Source organism: Chiloscyllium plagiosum, chromosome 27, assembly GCF_004010195.1.
Source record: "Chiloscyllium plagiosum isolate BGI_BamShark_2017 chromosome 27, ASM401019v2, whole genome shotgun sequence".
Taxonomy (NCBI): Eukaryota; Metazoa; Chordata; class Chondrichthyes; order Orectolobiformes; family Hemiscylliidae; genus Chiloscyllium; species Chiloscyllium plagiosum.
Window position 1 is genome coordinate 1688011 of NC_057736.1, and position 17109 is coordinate 1705119.

General features: G+C 40.9%; 1 protein-coding gene across 4 annotated transcripts in view; it reads right to left on the reverse strand.

The window, feature by feature from the left end:
- myom3 (myomesin 3) overlaps positions 1-17109 on the reverse strand; it is a 108450-nt gene that overhangs the window by 18998 nt on the left and 72343 nt on the right. For all 4 annotated transcript variants that reach the window (XM_043717220.1, XM_043717219.1, XM_043717218.1 and 1 more), the window contains 6 exons: positions 16571-16707; positions 13552-13696; positions 11239-11298; positions 10321-10388; positions 3855-3965; positions 1145-1232 (listed from right to left, as the gene is read on the reverse strand). In XM_043717220.1, the coding sequence (XP_043573155.1) occupies positions 1145-1232; positions 3855-3965; positions 10321-10388; positions 11239-11298; positions 13552-13696; positions 16571-16707 (609 nt within the window). The remainder of the gene's footprint in view (positions 1-1144; positions 1233-3854; positions 3966-10320; positions 10389-11238; positions 11299-13551; positions 13697-16570; positions 16708-17109) is intronic.

Below are 17109 nucleotides of genomic sequence, written 5' to 3' on the forward strand. Positions count from 1 at the left end.
TAATGCAAATCTTTTTACATTAATAGACATCTTCAAGTTATACTGTAGCAACTTGTAAGAGTTCTTCAACAGGACCAACTTGTATGGCTTGCAAACCTAGGACTCTTACAAAACAGAAGGACAAGGGCAGCAGGCACATGGGAACATCACAAACTGAAAGTTCCTTTCCAAGTAACCTAGCATCCTGATTTGCAACTACAGTTTATCACTGTTCATGCACATCAGGTCAAAATCCTGGAACTGCCTCCCTATCAGCACTGGGTGTACCTACAGCATATTGACTGCAGGGCTTTAAGAGAATGGCTCACTATCACCTTGTCAAAGGCAATTAGAGGTAGGCAATAAAGGTTGGTGTTGCCACCAATGCCCTCATCCTGTGAATGAATAAAAACATTCCTTTCAGTATTTCATGCATTATTACACGTCTGTTGCAATCTTGCATATAAATTACTCTAGAGAATTAGATTTGATGATTATTGCTGTTCTCCATATTGATTGAGTATTTGGGGAATCAATAGACAACTATATATTCAATTTGACTTTCATCCGGTTTCTGGGGAGCAATCTCCTTTCTCAATTCTCCACTATTTTTCAAGATTCTTCTTAAACATCCTTAACCAAGGGCCTGATCACCTTTCTTAATACTTCATGTGTCCTGATGCCAAGATTTGTCTGTAACAGCTCTTGTGAATTGCCTTGGGACATTTAAACCTGTTAAAGGCGTTATATAAATGTACGTTGTTGCTGTGTTGCTGTTACATTCTTACACTGACTGCCAGACCTGTGATGTCTGTAGTGCCATGTGACTCCACTGTTACTATGGTGACTAGTACCCATGGGCACTGAAGCACTTTCCCATAGACACTTTCATTAAACAAATGGATGCTACTCAGCATCACATCAATAGGCAAGTGTTTATTACAGGTCAGCTGGTTGACACTGGGCAGTGCAGCCAGTACAGGAAGTATTACATTTCCTCAGTTGGCTGCAATCCTTCAATATTGAAGCACAATGTGATGATGAGTCACTTGCTTTCTTATTTCTTCACAGACTGGTTGCCACTTGATGCCCATTTCCTAAATAACCTTAAAGGTAATTTGTCTCTAAATAATTCCACATTTTAATTAAAACAAAACATTCATACCTTGATTGAGCAATTCAAGAACACTAGAATCTCGTCCCCTTTCATCTGCCACCACTGCTTTATAAACTCCTTCATCCTTCCTAGAGACCTGGAAGAAAAGTGATTCTGTGAAAATCAAATGAAAACACAATGGGATCTCTGCACAGAGATTGCCCTCTTTGGGATTCCTGCCCACTGCTCTGGATTTGCCCTAACCTCATCTCATCCTCTGGAGTTGGTCATTTCTGTTGGATTACTGTGAGCAACAGTGGGAAGTCTTGGTGGTGCTGAATTGGAAATGCGCATGTAGCAATGGAAGAGGCAGTGGAAAGCCCTTTGATAAACATATGGATGAAAATGGAATAGTGCAGGTTAGGTGGGCTTCAGATTGGTTCCACAGGTCGGTGCAACATCAAGGGCCAAAGGGTCTGACTGTGCTGTAATGTTCTATGTTTATGTTCTATGTTCTAAGCCATTAAGAGACATAAGAGGCTGCTCAATATATGAGGAGGCTGCTACAAGACCTTCAGTCTCTGTGGACAATCCGACCAACAACTCGTGGGACTCTGCGGACCCACCATCAGCTTCCAAATAGCATCCTGAGGAAACCTTTGTAACTGGGGTGGGGAGAAGGGATCTTTCTACGGATGGGAAAACCTTCTATTTGTATGTGACAGATAGAGAGGTCTAGCAAAAGGTAACTCTCCAAAATGTCGCATTGAGGTGCAGAACACCGTGTATGGCTGGAACAAAACAAAACAAAATGCGGTGAATGTTGGAAACCTGCATTCAAAACATAAAGGCTGGAAATAATCAGCAGGTCAGTCAGCAGTTGTGCAGGCAGAGAAAGTGAATGTTTCACGTTGATAATAACAGACCTTTCAGGAGAATCTTATAAAAGGTCATTGACCTAAAATATTAGCACACTCCAGCGATGCTGCCTGAGCTGTTGTGTATTCTGTTCCTCAGTGGGAAATAATGGGAATATTTTGAATAAATCATTTGCAAACTTATAAAAAGAAGTTGTCTATGTTTGCACATAGATCTCAGAAGGAGCCACTGGCTTTTTATTAAAACTGGTCCTACTTTCTCTGACTCTCAGTTCATTAATTCACTTTTATAACAGAAAATTAAACATTAATCACTCGGACTAACACAAGCTGTTTTACAATGAAACCTAGGCTAAGAAACTGTCCACTGTTGTTCATCATTTACATAACCCATTTGGATGAAAATATAGGAGGCGTGGTGAGTACGTTTGTGGATGACACTGAAATTAGTGGCAAAGTGGACAGTGGAGAATGTTATCAAAGGGTACAATGGAATCTTGATCAACTGGGCTTATGGGCGAGGAATGGCAGATGAAGTTTAAATTAGATAAATACGTGCTATTGTATTTTGATAAGACAAACCAGGGCAGGACTTGGCTAGTTAATGCTAGGCCCTGAGGAGTGCTGTCAAACAGAGATACCTAGTGGTGCAGATACATTGTTCCTTGAAAGTGAAGTCACAGGTAGACAGGGTGGGGAAGAAGGCAGGAGCAAATGACTGCAGATGCTGGAATCTGAACTGAGAACAAATGCTGGAGATCACAGCGGGTCAGGCAGCATGCATGGAGAAAGAGCAAGCTAACATTTTGAGTCTAGATGACTCTTCATCAGAACTGAAGTGAAATGTGGAGGGGAGCAGCATTTATGGAATGGTGGGGGGGGGGGGGGGGGGCGTATGGTTGGAGTGCTGGGGGAGAAAGGATATTGTAAATTCAGATTAAGTGATCAAAATGTGAGAATGGCAGAACAATATGGTGACTAACTGCCAGACTGCTTGCCTTCAATTGGTCAGAGCATTGAGTGAAAGAGTTGGGATGACATGTTACAATTGTACAAGGCATTGCAGAGGTCATGTTTGGCATACTGTGTATAATTCTGGTCACTCTGCTATAAGAAGGATGTTATTAAACTTAAGGAACAAATTACTGCTGATGAAGACTCATCTAGACTCTCCATGGATGCTGTCTGATCTGCAATGATCGCCAACATTTGTTGTTTTCAGTGTTATTAAACTGGAAAGGTTGCCATAAAGATTTACAGGGATGTTACCGAGACTGGAGGGTTTGATTTATAAGGAGAGGCTGGATAGGCTGGGACTTGTTTCTCTGGAGTGTAGGAGGCTGAAGGGTGACCTTAAAGATTTATAAAATCATAAGGGACAAGATAAAGTGAATAGGAAAGATCTATTCCCCAGTGTAGGGGAGTTCAAAACTAGAAGGCATGATTTTAACGTGAGAGTGGAAAGATTTAAAAGGGACCGGAGGGTTAACTTTTTCACACAGATTGCGATATGTACATGGAATGTATATGCAACCACAGAAAGTAGTAGTGGTGAGTACAATTCCAACATTTAAAAGACATTTGGACAGGTACACAGAGAGGAAAGGTTTAGAGGGATATAGGATAAACACAGGCAAATAAGATGAGTTCAGTTTGGGAAACCGGGATGGCATGGAGGAGTTGGGCCAAAGGGTCTGTTCCCATACTGTTTGACTCAATGATTCTAAATGACACAAAAACTTTGAAGTTGGAACACTAGTCAGCATTAACTCTTGCACTATTGTATAATTTTCACATGCTTTTCAGATAAACTTCATGATTGGGACTGTTGAGCAGAGAACACACAATGAGAATTTTAATGTATTTGATAGACCCAGGAATGAAGAGCAGCCAAACGTTACCTGTGAGATTGAAAGGGAACTGAGACCAGTCTGAGGATCATATGTCACATTTGAGATTTCTTTTCCATCTTTGCACCACTCAATACTGGTCTGCGTCTTAGTGTTTGCCACCTGTTTAATGAACACAGAGTAAAACAAGAATTAAAAATTGAGTCATTGTTCGGGTACTCCTCACTTTTTAGTTTTATGTTATGCTACAATAAATGATGATTAGTAAAGGGACCAAAGATTACAGAGAGAAAGCAGGAGAATGGGATTAAGAAACATATCAGTCATCATTGAAAGGCAAGGCCTAATTGATGGACCAAATGACCTAATTCTGTTCCTAGATCTTCTGATTTTCTGGTTTTACATATAAATGAAGCCATGAACGGAGCAGGGAATGTGGTGGTGTTGGGGAAATATCACAAGGTTAGTAATCTAAAGGTTCGAACTGATGCTCTGGGGACGGGGTTAAAATTCCATCATGGACATTGGGGTGATATTTAAATTCAACTTATTCAAAATCTGGTTTAAAAGTTAACTTCAGTAGTTGTTGTAAAAATCCACTAATTGCATTCAGAGAAGGAAATTTGCCATCCTGATATAACCTGGCCTCCATACAATTCCAGATCCACAGCAAAGTGTTTGACTGTTATCTGCCTTCTAAAATAGCTCAGTGAGTTATTCATTTCATTAGAGTTTGGAGTAGGTTAAGGCTATTCAGTCCATTGAGTCTACTCTTCCATTCAATGAGATCATGGTTGGTCTGATAATCCTCAAGTCTGCTTCGTGACTTTTTCCCTCTATTCCATAACTGATAAAAGTTCTGTCTATTCTAACCTTGAGTATTCATAATGACCCAACCTCTGCAGAGATTCATTACCCTTTGTGAGAAGAAATTCCTCCTCATCTCAGTCCTAAATTTGTGACTCCTTTGAGATTATGCCTCTGGCCCTAGACACTCCAAAGCAAATCACAGCAGTTACTCTGTCTAATAATCTTACATATATCGAAAAGGTCTCCTCTCATTCTTCTTTTCTTCCAGTCTAAGTGCATAAGTTTATATTTTTCCACATTATATTCCATCTGCCAAGATTTTGCCTTGCACGTAATCTGTCTGTATAATAATGATGGTCCCAGTACTGATCCCTGTGGCACTCCACTAGTTACAGATTACCATTCTGAAAATGCTGCCCTTTGCTAACTTTCTGTCTTCCATTCATTGGTTAATGGTCCATTCCTGTGTCCAACACCATGTGTTTTTGTCTTATTAATAAGTCTAATATGTGATACATTATCGAACACCTTTTTGAAATCACAATCTATCACATTTGTTACTTCCCCTTTATGTATCCTGCTTGTTATCTCTTTACAGAATCCAAACACCCAATTGGGAAGCTTCCTCCACTGGATCATATCACGTATTTCTAAATGCGCAGTTATGTTACATCCTTTATAATAGATTCTAACATTTTCCCACTGTCTGAAGTTAAGCTAACTGTCCTATATTTATCAGGTTTTGTGTCCTTCCCTTTTTAAAAAATGGTGTTACACTGGGCAGTTTCCCCAATCCTCTGGGACTTTTCCAGAATATAAGGACTCCTGGAAGGTTACTGCCAAGTGCATTCATTATATTTGTAGCCTCTTCATTTAATATCCCAGGACATATCCCAGCAGGTCCAGGGGATTTATTGGACTTTAGCCCTATTAGTTTATCTAGTACCTTTTTCTCCAATAATTGTTATTGTATGTATTTCCTCCTCCCTTTTGCCCCTTGATTATTTCATATTCTTGGAATGCTGTTAGTGTCATCTACTGTGAACTTGAGCAAATTATTTATTCAAGTCCTTTGCCATTTCCTTGTTCCCCATTTTTATTTATCAAGCCTCAATCTCTAAGGGGTCATTATTCGCTCTAGCCTTTGTGTATATTTAAAGAAGCTCTGACTATCCATTTTGATATTATTTGCTAGAATCAGAGAGTCATGGAGCTGTACAGCATGGAAACAGACTCTTCAGTCCAAGTCGTCTGTGATGACCAGATATCCTAAGTTAATCTAGTCCCATTTGCCAGCACTTGCCCCGTATCCCTCCAAACCCTTCCTTTCATATAGTCATCCAGATGCCTCTTAAATGTTGTAATTATACCAGCCTCCACCACATCCTCTGGCAACTCATTCCATACGTGTACCATCCTCTGTGAAAAGTTGCCCCTTAGGGCCCTTTTAAATCTTTCCCCTCTTACCCTTAACCTATGCCCTCTAGGACTGGACTCTCTCAATCCAGGGAAAAAACCTTGTCTATTTGCCCTATCCATGCCCCTTATGATTTTATAAACCTTGATTCTCTCCTTCTTTTGTAATTATCATTTGTTGGTTTCTAAAACTTACCCAATTCTCTGGTTTATCACTAATCTGATTTTTCTTTTAATCTGATGCTATCCTTAACTTCCTTGGTTAACTATGATTGGATTATCCCATTCTAGAATTCTGGAATATGTATCTGCTTTGAGCTATGAACTATTTTCTGAAAATCTGTCATTGCCCCATAACTGTCAATTTTGTTGAACTCCTTTTTCCGGCCACTCCAGCCAGCTCTGCCTTTATTCATTTGCAATTGCCTTTATTTAATTTCACCACAGTTTTTTTTGGCCAAGTTTCTCACTCTCAAACAGAATGCTAAATTCAACCATCTTGTAGTCACTGTTTCCTGGGGAATCCTTCTGAGATATTTTGTTAAACTTGCCTCATTTCATGTCATCAGACTGAAATAACCTAATTCCCGGTTGGATCCAGAACATATAGCTCAAGGAAACTGTCCCAAATATACACTATGAACTTTTCCTCCTTACTACCTCTTCTAATCTGGCTACCTGAATCTATATGAAGATTAAAGTACCAATTACTAATGTACAATAATTTTTTTATTAATGGGCACCTGTGAGACCAGGAGGTTGCTGATTGACCTAATACTCTGGTTGATCAAGAGGTACACTTAATTAAGTCAAGAGTAGCTTTATTTGTCATTTCCACCATATATAACTGATACAGTAAAAACAAGACAGCATTCCTCCAGGACTGAGGTGCTACATGGGCGGCACAAATTACATGATTATATGCATAAAGTGCTTAAGAAGTGCAAAACAAATCAATGTTAAAAAAACACACTAAGTAATAGAAATATAATGCAGGGTGTATATACACCACTTGTATCCTTCATTTACAGCATAAATCACTTAAGTAATAATGCAAAAGCAGAAATTGCTGGAAAAGCTCAGCAGGTCTGGCAGCATCTGTGAAAAGTTAATGTTTCGGATCCAGTGGCCCTTCCTCAGTGCTGATGGTAGCTAAGGAAATGTTGGTTTATATGCAGATGACACAGTGGGGGGAGGGGGGGAGGAGTAAACGATAGGTGGGAATAGAGCCCAAAGAGAGAGAAGGACAGGTGAACAGACAAAGGAGTGGATAATGATCTGGCTAGGAAGGTGAACAGCTGTTAATGGATACTGTCAATGGCTAAGAATGGGTACTGTGTATCAGCAGACTATGTGATAACGAGGCCTGATGTGTGGGATTGGGGGCCAGGGCACTGGAGAGTTCAGGCTGTAAAGTTATTGAACTCAATATTGAGTGCAGAGGCTGTGGGGTCCCCAAGTGGAAAATGAGGTGTTGTTCTTCCAGCTTGTGCAGAGCTTCACTGGAGCACTGCAGCAAGCCTGAGACAGAGATATTGACCAGGGAACAGGGTGGTGTGTTAAAGGGGCAGGCAACTGGAAGCTCAGGGTCTTTATTGCAGACAGAACATGGATGTTCTGTGAAGCAGTCACCCAGTCTACACTTGGCTTCCCCAATGTAGAGGAGATCACAATGTGAGCAGTGAATGCAGTAGACTGGATTATGGTGAGTGCAGGGAAAGTGCTGCTTCACCTGGAAGGTGTATTTGGGCCCTTGGATACTCGGGAGGGGAGGGTAAATGGGCAGGTGTTACACCTTCAGCACTTGAAGGGAAGGTGCCATGGAGCTGTGGGATGGGGGGTGGGGGTAGTTAGTGTTGGGAGTGAAGGAAGAGTGGGCCAGGGTGTCCCAGAGGGAACACTCCCTGCAGAAGATGGACGAGGGAGGTGGCGGAAATGGCAGCTGATGATCCTCTGGATGTTGATGCTGGAGGGATGGTAGGTAAGGACAAGGGGGGGGCCCTACTGCTGTTGCGAGATGGAAGAGAGAGGGTGAGGGTGGAAGTGTGGGAGATGGGTCAGACCCGGCCGAGTGTCTCCTTCATCAATGGTGCTGGGGAATCCTCAGTTGAGGAAGAAGGTGGACATTTCAGAGGCTCCTTTGTCGAAGTTGGCCTCACTGGAATGTTTTGTGATGGAGACAGAAGAACTGGGAGAGTGAAACAGGGTGCAAGGATGTACAGTCCAGGTGGTTATGTGAGTCGAAGGGTTTATAGTGGATATTAGTGGCCAGTTTGTGCCCAGAAATGTAAACAGTGATGTTGGGGAATGAAAAGGAGGGGTCAGAGATGGATCACGTGAAAGTGAGGGCGGAGTGGAAATTGGAAGCAAAATTGATTAACTTTTCTAAATCAGGACGAGAGAGGGAAGCAGTGCTGATGACATCATCGATATATTGGAGAAAGAGTTGTAGAGTCATAGAGTCAGAGATGTACAGCACGGAAACACACCCTTCGGTCCAACCTGTCCAGGCCAACCAGATATCCCAACCCAATCTAGTCCCACCTGCCAGCACCCGGCCCATATCCCTCCAAACCCTTCCTATTCATATACCCATCCAAATGCCTCTTAATTGTACCATCCTCCACCACTTCCTCTGGCAGCTCATTCCATACACGTACCACCCTCTGTGTGAAAAAGTTGTCCCTTAGGTCTCTTTTATATCTTTCTCCTCTCACCCTAAACCTATGCCCTCTAGTTCTGGACTCCCCCCCACCAGGGAAAAGACTTTATCTATTTATTCTATCCATGCCCCTCATAATTTTGTAAACCTCTAAGGTCAACCCTCAGCCTCTGATGCTCCAGGGAAAACAGCCCCAGCCTGTTTAGCCTCCCCCTGTAGCTCAAATCCTCCAACCATGGCAACATCCCTGCAAATCTTTTCTGAACCCTTTCAAGTTTCACAACATCTTTCCAATAGGAAGGAGACCAGAACTGCACGCAATATTCCAACAGTGGCCTAACCAATGTCTTGTACAGCCGCAACATGACTTCCCAACTCCTGTACTCAATACTCTGATCAATAAAAGAAAGCATACCAAACATCTTCTTCACTATCCTATCTACCTGCAACTCCACTTTCAAGGAGCTATGAACCTGCACTTCAAGGTCTCTTTGTTCAGTTACACTCCCTAGGACTTTACCATTAAGAATATACTTTCTGCTAAGATTTGCTTTCCCACAATGCAGCATCTTGCATTTATCTGAATTAAACTCCATCTGCTACTTCTCAGCCCATTGGCCCATCTGGTCAAGATCCTGTTGTAATCGGAGGTAACCCTCTTCGATGTCTACTACACCTCCAATTTTGTGTCATCTGCAATTTTATTAACTGTACCTTTTACGCTCGGTGGGGGCCAGGATGGGACTGGAACAAGGAACGTTCCATGTACTCCACAAAGAGACATTGGGCCTATGGGAGTACCTATGGTCAACTCTTTGACCTGGAGACAGTGAGAGGAGTTAAATAAGAAGTATTTGATGGTGAGAATGAGCTCAGCCAGGTGAAGGAGGGTGGAGGTGGGGATGGTTCCAACCTTTGTTCCCGTATTTCAGGTATATATTTTTTGCCAATTTACCAAGTTCATAGGTGCTGGTTAAAACAGAGTTTGCTATATTCTTTTTTTTAATACATGCCTTGATTATCATCTGATTTATTCTCTGCCCTACTGTATAGAAACTGATCGGAGTCCTATAGAGCAGTCCAACCCGGGCTATCCTTCCTTTGTTAACTCTTATCCCTGCTCATGTGGATTCCACATTTTCCAATCCAAGAACATTTCTTGCTATCATATTTATTACATCTTATACTAACAAAGTCACAACACCACTGTTTCTTTCCTGCTTGTCCTTCTGAAAACTCATATACGCCTAAGTGTTTATTTTCCACCTTTGATCTCAAGAGTAATTAGCGATGGGCAACTTTAAAACAAAACTTCAGTCACATGATGAGGGTGTTGCTGGCTAGGCAGCATTTATTACCCATCCGTAATTACTCAGGGGGCAGTTAACACTCAACCACATTGCTGTGGGTCTGGAGTCACATGTAGGCCAGACCAGGTAGGAATGGCAGTTTCCTCCCCAGGAAAGCTCCCAGGGTGTCTGGATTAACAGTCCAGTGATAATACCACCAGCCCACCGCCTCCCTTGAGTACCTGACCCACTCCCCAAATGTTGCCCTTGGCAGTAATACCCACACCCCACGAAAGATTACTGAAAATAAGCAATTCATTCTGACAGAATAGGTCCATACCTTACAGGTGAGAAGAAGATCACATTCTTCAGTCACTTCCCAGCGCAAGTACTTCTCAAAATAAGGCCCTAAAATTTTGATTGAATAAATTTGAACATCAAACACAATTAAAATTGAGGTAATAAAATAATTCATCATAGTGAAGTGTCAAGGTTTCACTGTGGGAAAATGTGTCTAAAGAACCATTTTTCTGCTTATGGGTTGAAAAGAACCTTCACAAAATTATTTTATTTGTTTATGAAATGTCTTGAGATGTTTCTTCATGTGAAAGCCAACATTATAATGCCACTGATTTGATCATTAAAATGCAGCATTCTGTGATAATGTAAAATAATGACAATCTCAGCAACAGAAAATCTAACCATACACATCATATAGAACAGAGTAAGGATAACAAAGTGTTAGATTACAAACTAAGTCTTCAATAAGTGTGGTTGGATGTGTGGAATTAGTGCATTAAGGTAAAGAATGGTCAATTTTAATAAATTTATACCCATGAAGGAAAGACAGTTTAAGACTGTGAACATGAAGGTTGTAATTCCACTAGCTTTTCATTTGACTCTTATATTCCATGTGCAAAACAAATATCTATTATTTGCTCTAGAACCTGTAATGATCTAAATGCTGAGTAAGTTTCTTATTTTGTGAATTCTCTCCGGTTCATTGCCAAATATGGGGAGGAAACATCCTTCCTTTCGGTTGGTTTAATTTAGTAAAAGTGGATATTATATCATTCGGCTGCAAAACAAAACTGGCTACAATACAGCCAGTTCCGAAGCATGCCTGTGATGCAAGGATAAAGCTGCAACATGAAACTGTAAATTAGTAACTAAACCAGGGCCAATGGCTTTGTGCAAAGGCCCTTCACCTGCAATGTAACCACACAAATAAGGTTAGTGACATTTTGGACTTAGTTACCTTGTTTTCTTTCCCATTCATTCCTCTGGAAATCAGACTGCGATAAAGTATCTCTGAACTCTGAAAAAATCAGACACAGAAAAGCATGTATTTTACATGTTTAAGTTCTATTTAAGTGCCTTTTAATTGATGAGCCAGTATATGCTTTTAGCAGAGAGTTGATCCCTAACCCCCAGTGAGATATTTGAAGCCTAATTCCTGGTGAGTGAAGGTGGGGAGTTGTATTCTGATTGGTATCCAGTATCTTCTTGAGAAGACTCCTTATCACTGGGATGTGAAAATACTGTCCTGAAAATTTGGACTAACTTTTAAAGATGGTAATCACCTTGAATTTATTAAGCAACTGAGTTTTACTCACTAGGCTAATGCTTTCACTACTTTCCAAAGCCAGACTGTAGGTACATGATTTGTGAACCTACTCGTCAGTTTAAAAAATCCATTTATTAATATTTCATCAATATCAAGCTGACTTTTTTGTTATAAAGTTACAACTTCAAAATCAAGCTATTGTGCATCTATGTCAGTGTATATTCTCCATATGTGTAAATAGTTCATATTAACTTATCATGTTTCCTTTCTCTCACCAGTCTAATCTAAATTTGAATGCTGACAGGGTTTGTGTGTCAATCACTAATCTTATCAGTGAATTAAACTGTGTGAGAGAGCAGGCTTCTGAGGCTAGGTGCTCACATGGTCCTTCATGATTTCTCAATATTGGGAGTTAGGCTGGTTCTATCCATCATGTTCCCTCCTTTCACACTTTACAGTTCCTGTGCTTTCTGTAGCTAACTTGCTCCTTTCTTTCCGAAAAGACTTGCACGCAGAGGGTTGTGAATTGGTGGAAGCTTAGTCTTTTGAGTAAGTTAGAAGTTGGTGGATTTCTGATTACGAATAGTGCAAAGGATTACGAATAGTGCAAAGGGTTGAGGTTGAGTGAGTAAAAGGCATGGAAGTGTTTGGTCAGTATTGATTGTATTAAATGGTGCAGCATGCTGGACAGGCTAAATGGCCTAATGCTATTCTCCTGACCCTATGTTCCTAAAATTTGCACCAATCCAATTCTGGTGCTTTAGTTTTAGCATTTGCCATTCTCTAGTTGGAACTTTAACCAGAGGGTCATTACTCCCGTGGTGCTCATACACATTTACTTATCCATCTGATGGACAGCGCTACTCTTACTTTTAATTGGAAAACACAAGAATAGATTGAACCAGTCTGTGTACTTTACTCTCTATTTCCAAACACCAATTAAATGCTGCATTTTAATAAAGAACAAAAAGGAAACACATTTATTTGCCGTATTCACCAAGTAAAAATAAAGTTTGGAAAGCTTGTATTTTTACTGTTTTTTCAACAACTCCCAATTATGGCCTTCATTACAGTAAACATCTGAAACAAGGTGCCCCGTGCAAAAGAATTGCTCAATTAAGGAACACAATTGAACGCATATATTTTGAGAAACTTTGTAATGATGAGTAGAAAGATGGAATTGTTAGGGAGAGAGATCCAGGTTTCATCTGGGAGGGCAAAGAGAGGGAATTCCACAAGATTCCAGAGTTGTAAGAATTCAGGGTAAGTCACAGAGTTAGAGGAGATTACTAAAGTAGGATGAACAAGGCCTTCTGGGGAATTTTAAAACAGACCTGGAGTTCATAAATGAATGGGAGAATGGAGAATGGGAGTATTATGTGAGTAGACGGGGAATGGGCCTAACATAGGAGTTGAAACTTTATTGCTGGAACAGCACAGCAGGTCAGGCAGCATCCAGGGAACAGGAGATTCGACGTTTCGGGCACAGGCCCTTCTTCAGGAAGATCCTTCGGCCTGTGCCCGAAACGTCGAATCTCCTGTTCCCTGGATGCTGCCTGACCTGCTGTGCTGTTCCAGCAATAAAGTTTCAACTTTGATCTCCAGCATCTGCAGACCTCACTTTCTCCTCTAACATAGGAGGTCAAGCTTCAAATCATCTAAAAACCCATGTAGAATACCTCTAATTTCATCCTGTCCAGGTTATGAAAAGTAATAAAAGGTGACAGTTACGGAAAATGCGAGGGTGGGGAGGATGAAGAACATTGTGGAGCTATAAGTGGTTTGCTCAGGAGCAGGGCATGAATTTGAAGCTTAGCTCCAAGTTAAATGGGAACAAATGCTCTCAAACTCAGTATCTGGGAACAATACAATGTGGGATTGTCTCATTGAGTTTGTGTTAATGACACGTCAATTCAACCTGCTCTTGGCTGAGTGACTCCATTAGCTTTCTGGATATAAAACAACAGTGTAATTCAAGAATACATTCAAGTGAATTTAACTTACTTTCATCAATCAGCACCAATGTGAACTGACCCTTGGCTTTTCCATCCTGTAGCTGGGCAGTGTAGGAGCCTTCATCTTCATCAGAAAACTTCTGAATGATCATTTCTATGATCCCATTGGCTTTATCAAAATTGATCTTGTGAGTCTGTGAAGAAAAGAGTCCAGTTTTTATCATTTCCTTTTCACACTCCAATCTTTCACTTCCTCTTTTTTTATCTTTTTGTTCACTGTGAATTTACATTTCCTATTACTCAACCCTAGCCATGTCTATTTCACAATTCCTCAAACTGATTAGATAAACAGATATACAGTTGTATCCAGCACCTCAATGGCCTCTACTCTTCAGTATATTGTCATTAGCTCACCCTCAGAGCAATTTCCCAGGTAAAACATAAAGCCTAAACATACACGGTCAAGTCTCTCTCAAAGTGGATGACAGTAAATGCTCTGCTACAGACAATTATAGCCCATATTCATGGCTACTCTTAGGTTCAGGAATTCAGACGTATTCTGAAACTAGGGACTGAGAGCACTCTTGATTTGCCAAAAGGACCATTAATGTTTATGAAGCTGTCAATTTCAGATCTTTTCTCTGAATTACAAACTTTACATCATTTTTATTAAATGTCTTCTATTACTTGTATGTGTTAGCAGCTACAAAAACCACAATAGTCTCTTGTTGAGTTGCGTGTAGCTGTAAACATTGTTTATCTACAGCACACCTTCAATCCCTCTTGGTATTTTTGATTGTAATTATTTCCATTTTTGCCAATTTACATCCCTTTCTGTCTTGTAACCAAGTTGATTCTCACGAGGTTACCGTTCTGTGTGTCAGCCTTCACTTGACCAATGTTGAAATGAGAGTGCTGGGCCCAATCCGGTCTCTGCTCTAAACCCACTGCACACTGGGAGAAGCAGCTGCTGGATTGATATCAGGATTAGGAAGGAACTGAAATAAGAGCAGAGGCCAATATCCCATCACCAAGTCACCCTTTATTTACACATGGAGAGTCCTTGACCCTGATCCAGCTGTCAGAATGATCATGACAGGAACATCAGTTCAATTTCTTCATTTACATCTGAGGTCAGCTGACCCATCAACACTTTAAAAAAACCATTCATGTGATGTGGCTAGATCAATATTCATTGCTCATCCCTAACTGCCCTATGCATGTGGAAGTGGTGAGTCACTTCCCAGTAAAGAGTCATGTAGACATGACTAATTAAGAAAATTAGGGATCCAGTGACTTATTTTTTTAAAAATGAGAATCCAAACCCGTGGTCATTATTGCTAGTTTTTAAATTCCAGATGTGTTTTGTCAATTGAACTTAAATTTCTTGGAAGCTGCCGTGGGATTTTGAGCACTTGTCCAGGCTCCAGGCTTGCTTGTCCAGTAATATGACCATCAGATACTATCACCCTCATGATCCCAAAACACAGCAGGAATTGAACTCTTCTATGCTAAATTTACAAATTCGAATCAATTCATGAAATAATCTAACATGAAAAGGCTAGTCTCAGGAATCAACTTGTGCTCACTGACCTACATTGGCCCCCAGTTAAGAAATGCCGTGAATTTGAAAATCTCATCCACATTTCTGATGTCTCCATGACTTCACTCTACCTTTATAAACTCCTTCAGCCCTAAGATCTAACAAGATGTCTTCACTCCAGCAATACTGATCTGTTGACCATTCAGTATCATCCCACCACTGGCTATGTGTTAAACTGCCTGCTTCTTAAACCCTGGAATTTTCCCTTTAAATTCTCTGCCTCTCTATCTCAAACCAAATGCCTTTTTCAGTATCTGCTCTGGAGATGCTAGCCCTCCTGGAATGGCCAGCAGCCTCTCAGATTCATTGCCTATCTCTCAGCCGCTATTACAAACAAGCTGGGAGCTTGTAGCTCTATAGGGTTGCATTAATTCACTCCCAGAATACTCAGTCCATTCAGTTGATCAAAATAGATGATGTGCAATTACAGGCAGAGCTCCAGTGTTATCATTTAGTTGGGTCTGGCAGGGATGCCAGGACCAAAAGGAATAGGTGATGGCGATGTTAATTAATGGAAGTACTTGACTGGATGTATATAAATGGAGGAGGTGCTCTTGTGGGGCAGTGGTAATGTCCTTACCTCTGAACCATGTGGCCTAGCTTCAAGAACCACCTCCTACAGCAGTGTGTCAAAACACACGAACAGGTGGATTAAACATATCTATAAGTGTCAAAGATGTGGCATGTGAGCTGAAATGAAACTTTAACTGATAAAATATCTGACTGGACTCTGTCTAAACAGCCTCTGGTATTTAACATGATACACAGATGCAGAGTATTGACACAGTTACATTGCAGTTCTGGAGGTATGTTGCACTCTGAATGCTCATGGCTGTCATTCCTCACTGTGCTGCCAGGGACCAGTAGTGACTCTGACAGTGAGCACTAGTGAGCCTCAAGTTGCAGAGTCGACCCAGTCAGTCTCAAGCGAGGGGGAGATAAGGAGCAGTGAATCCAAACCCATCCATCTTGCCGGAAGGTAACGTTACTAGTGGAGTGATTGATTAAGCCATGGACCATGTCTGCCTGGAAAATTCAGTCCAGCATCTAGAGAGCTTTAATGGCTCTCATGCTGGAAATGAAAAACCCCCTGAGAGTTTAATTCAAACGGGTTGGGAAATGACAGGTGAAAATACATTTTGGTGCATTCAATGCAAGTTGTTGGTGTTGGGATCACATCCCTGCAAAGGCAGCTTGGAGATCATAAGTGTCAACATTTCCAGGAACAATTCTTCAACAATTGACAGAAACATGAATAAGTATTTAATAAGAAAGAAGGTGACTGTTTTTAATAATTAAAGCTATATCAAAGTATATCGTAGTGAAATATTTAAATGAAGTATTGCAGGTAAAGGTGTGGATTTGCTTATAAAATAATGATTTATCAGAGCTAAGAGTGAAAAGTCACAGGAAAATGAAATTACAAGTAAAATATTGTGGATTGAAACTATGAAACAAAACTTACCGGAGTGCTTGAAACTTCCTTCTCATTAAAGATGAACCGTAACTGTGCAGCTGGTGATAAACTCTCAACCTGCAACCAGAGACGAACAGCACCCTTCTCCAGATGCTCAATGGCCCAATTCGATTTCACCTTAATTACTGACAATAACACAAACCAGCCAACTGTGTTAACAGCTTTTACATTTAGATCACATATCAATGATATTTCCACCATGGGCTTGGTTACTGGCAATAATGTCCCCATCTATTGTAGATCAGCTGTCAGGCCATTACATTGTTTGTCCAACACTGTTGCATCCTCATGTCTATTTCTAGCAGAGCTCCTGTGATGCTGCTCAGAATACAATAACAGGAGCACACCATTTATTATTTTTAGGAGGCTAAACCTGAGTAAGACCTGAGTGGGGTGTGGAAATTGGTTCATGTGGGAACTTGATGCATAGGAGAAAGGAGGTGAACAGGGAGGGGAACAGAGGTCAATGGGAGAGAGAGGTGCATGAGGGAGAAGGAGTGAATGGAGGGGGGGGAAGGGGTGAACGG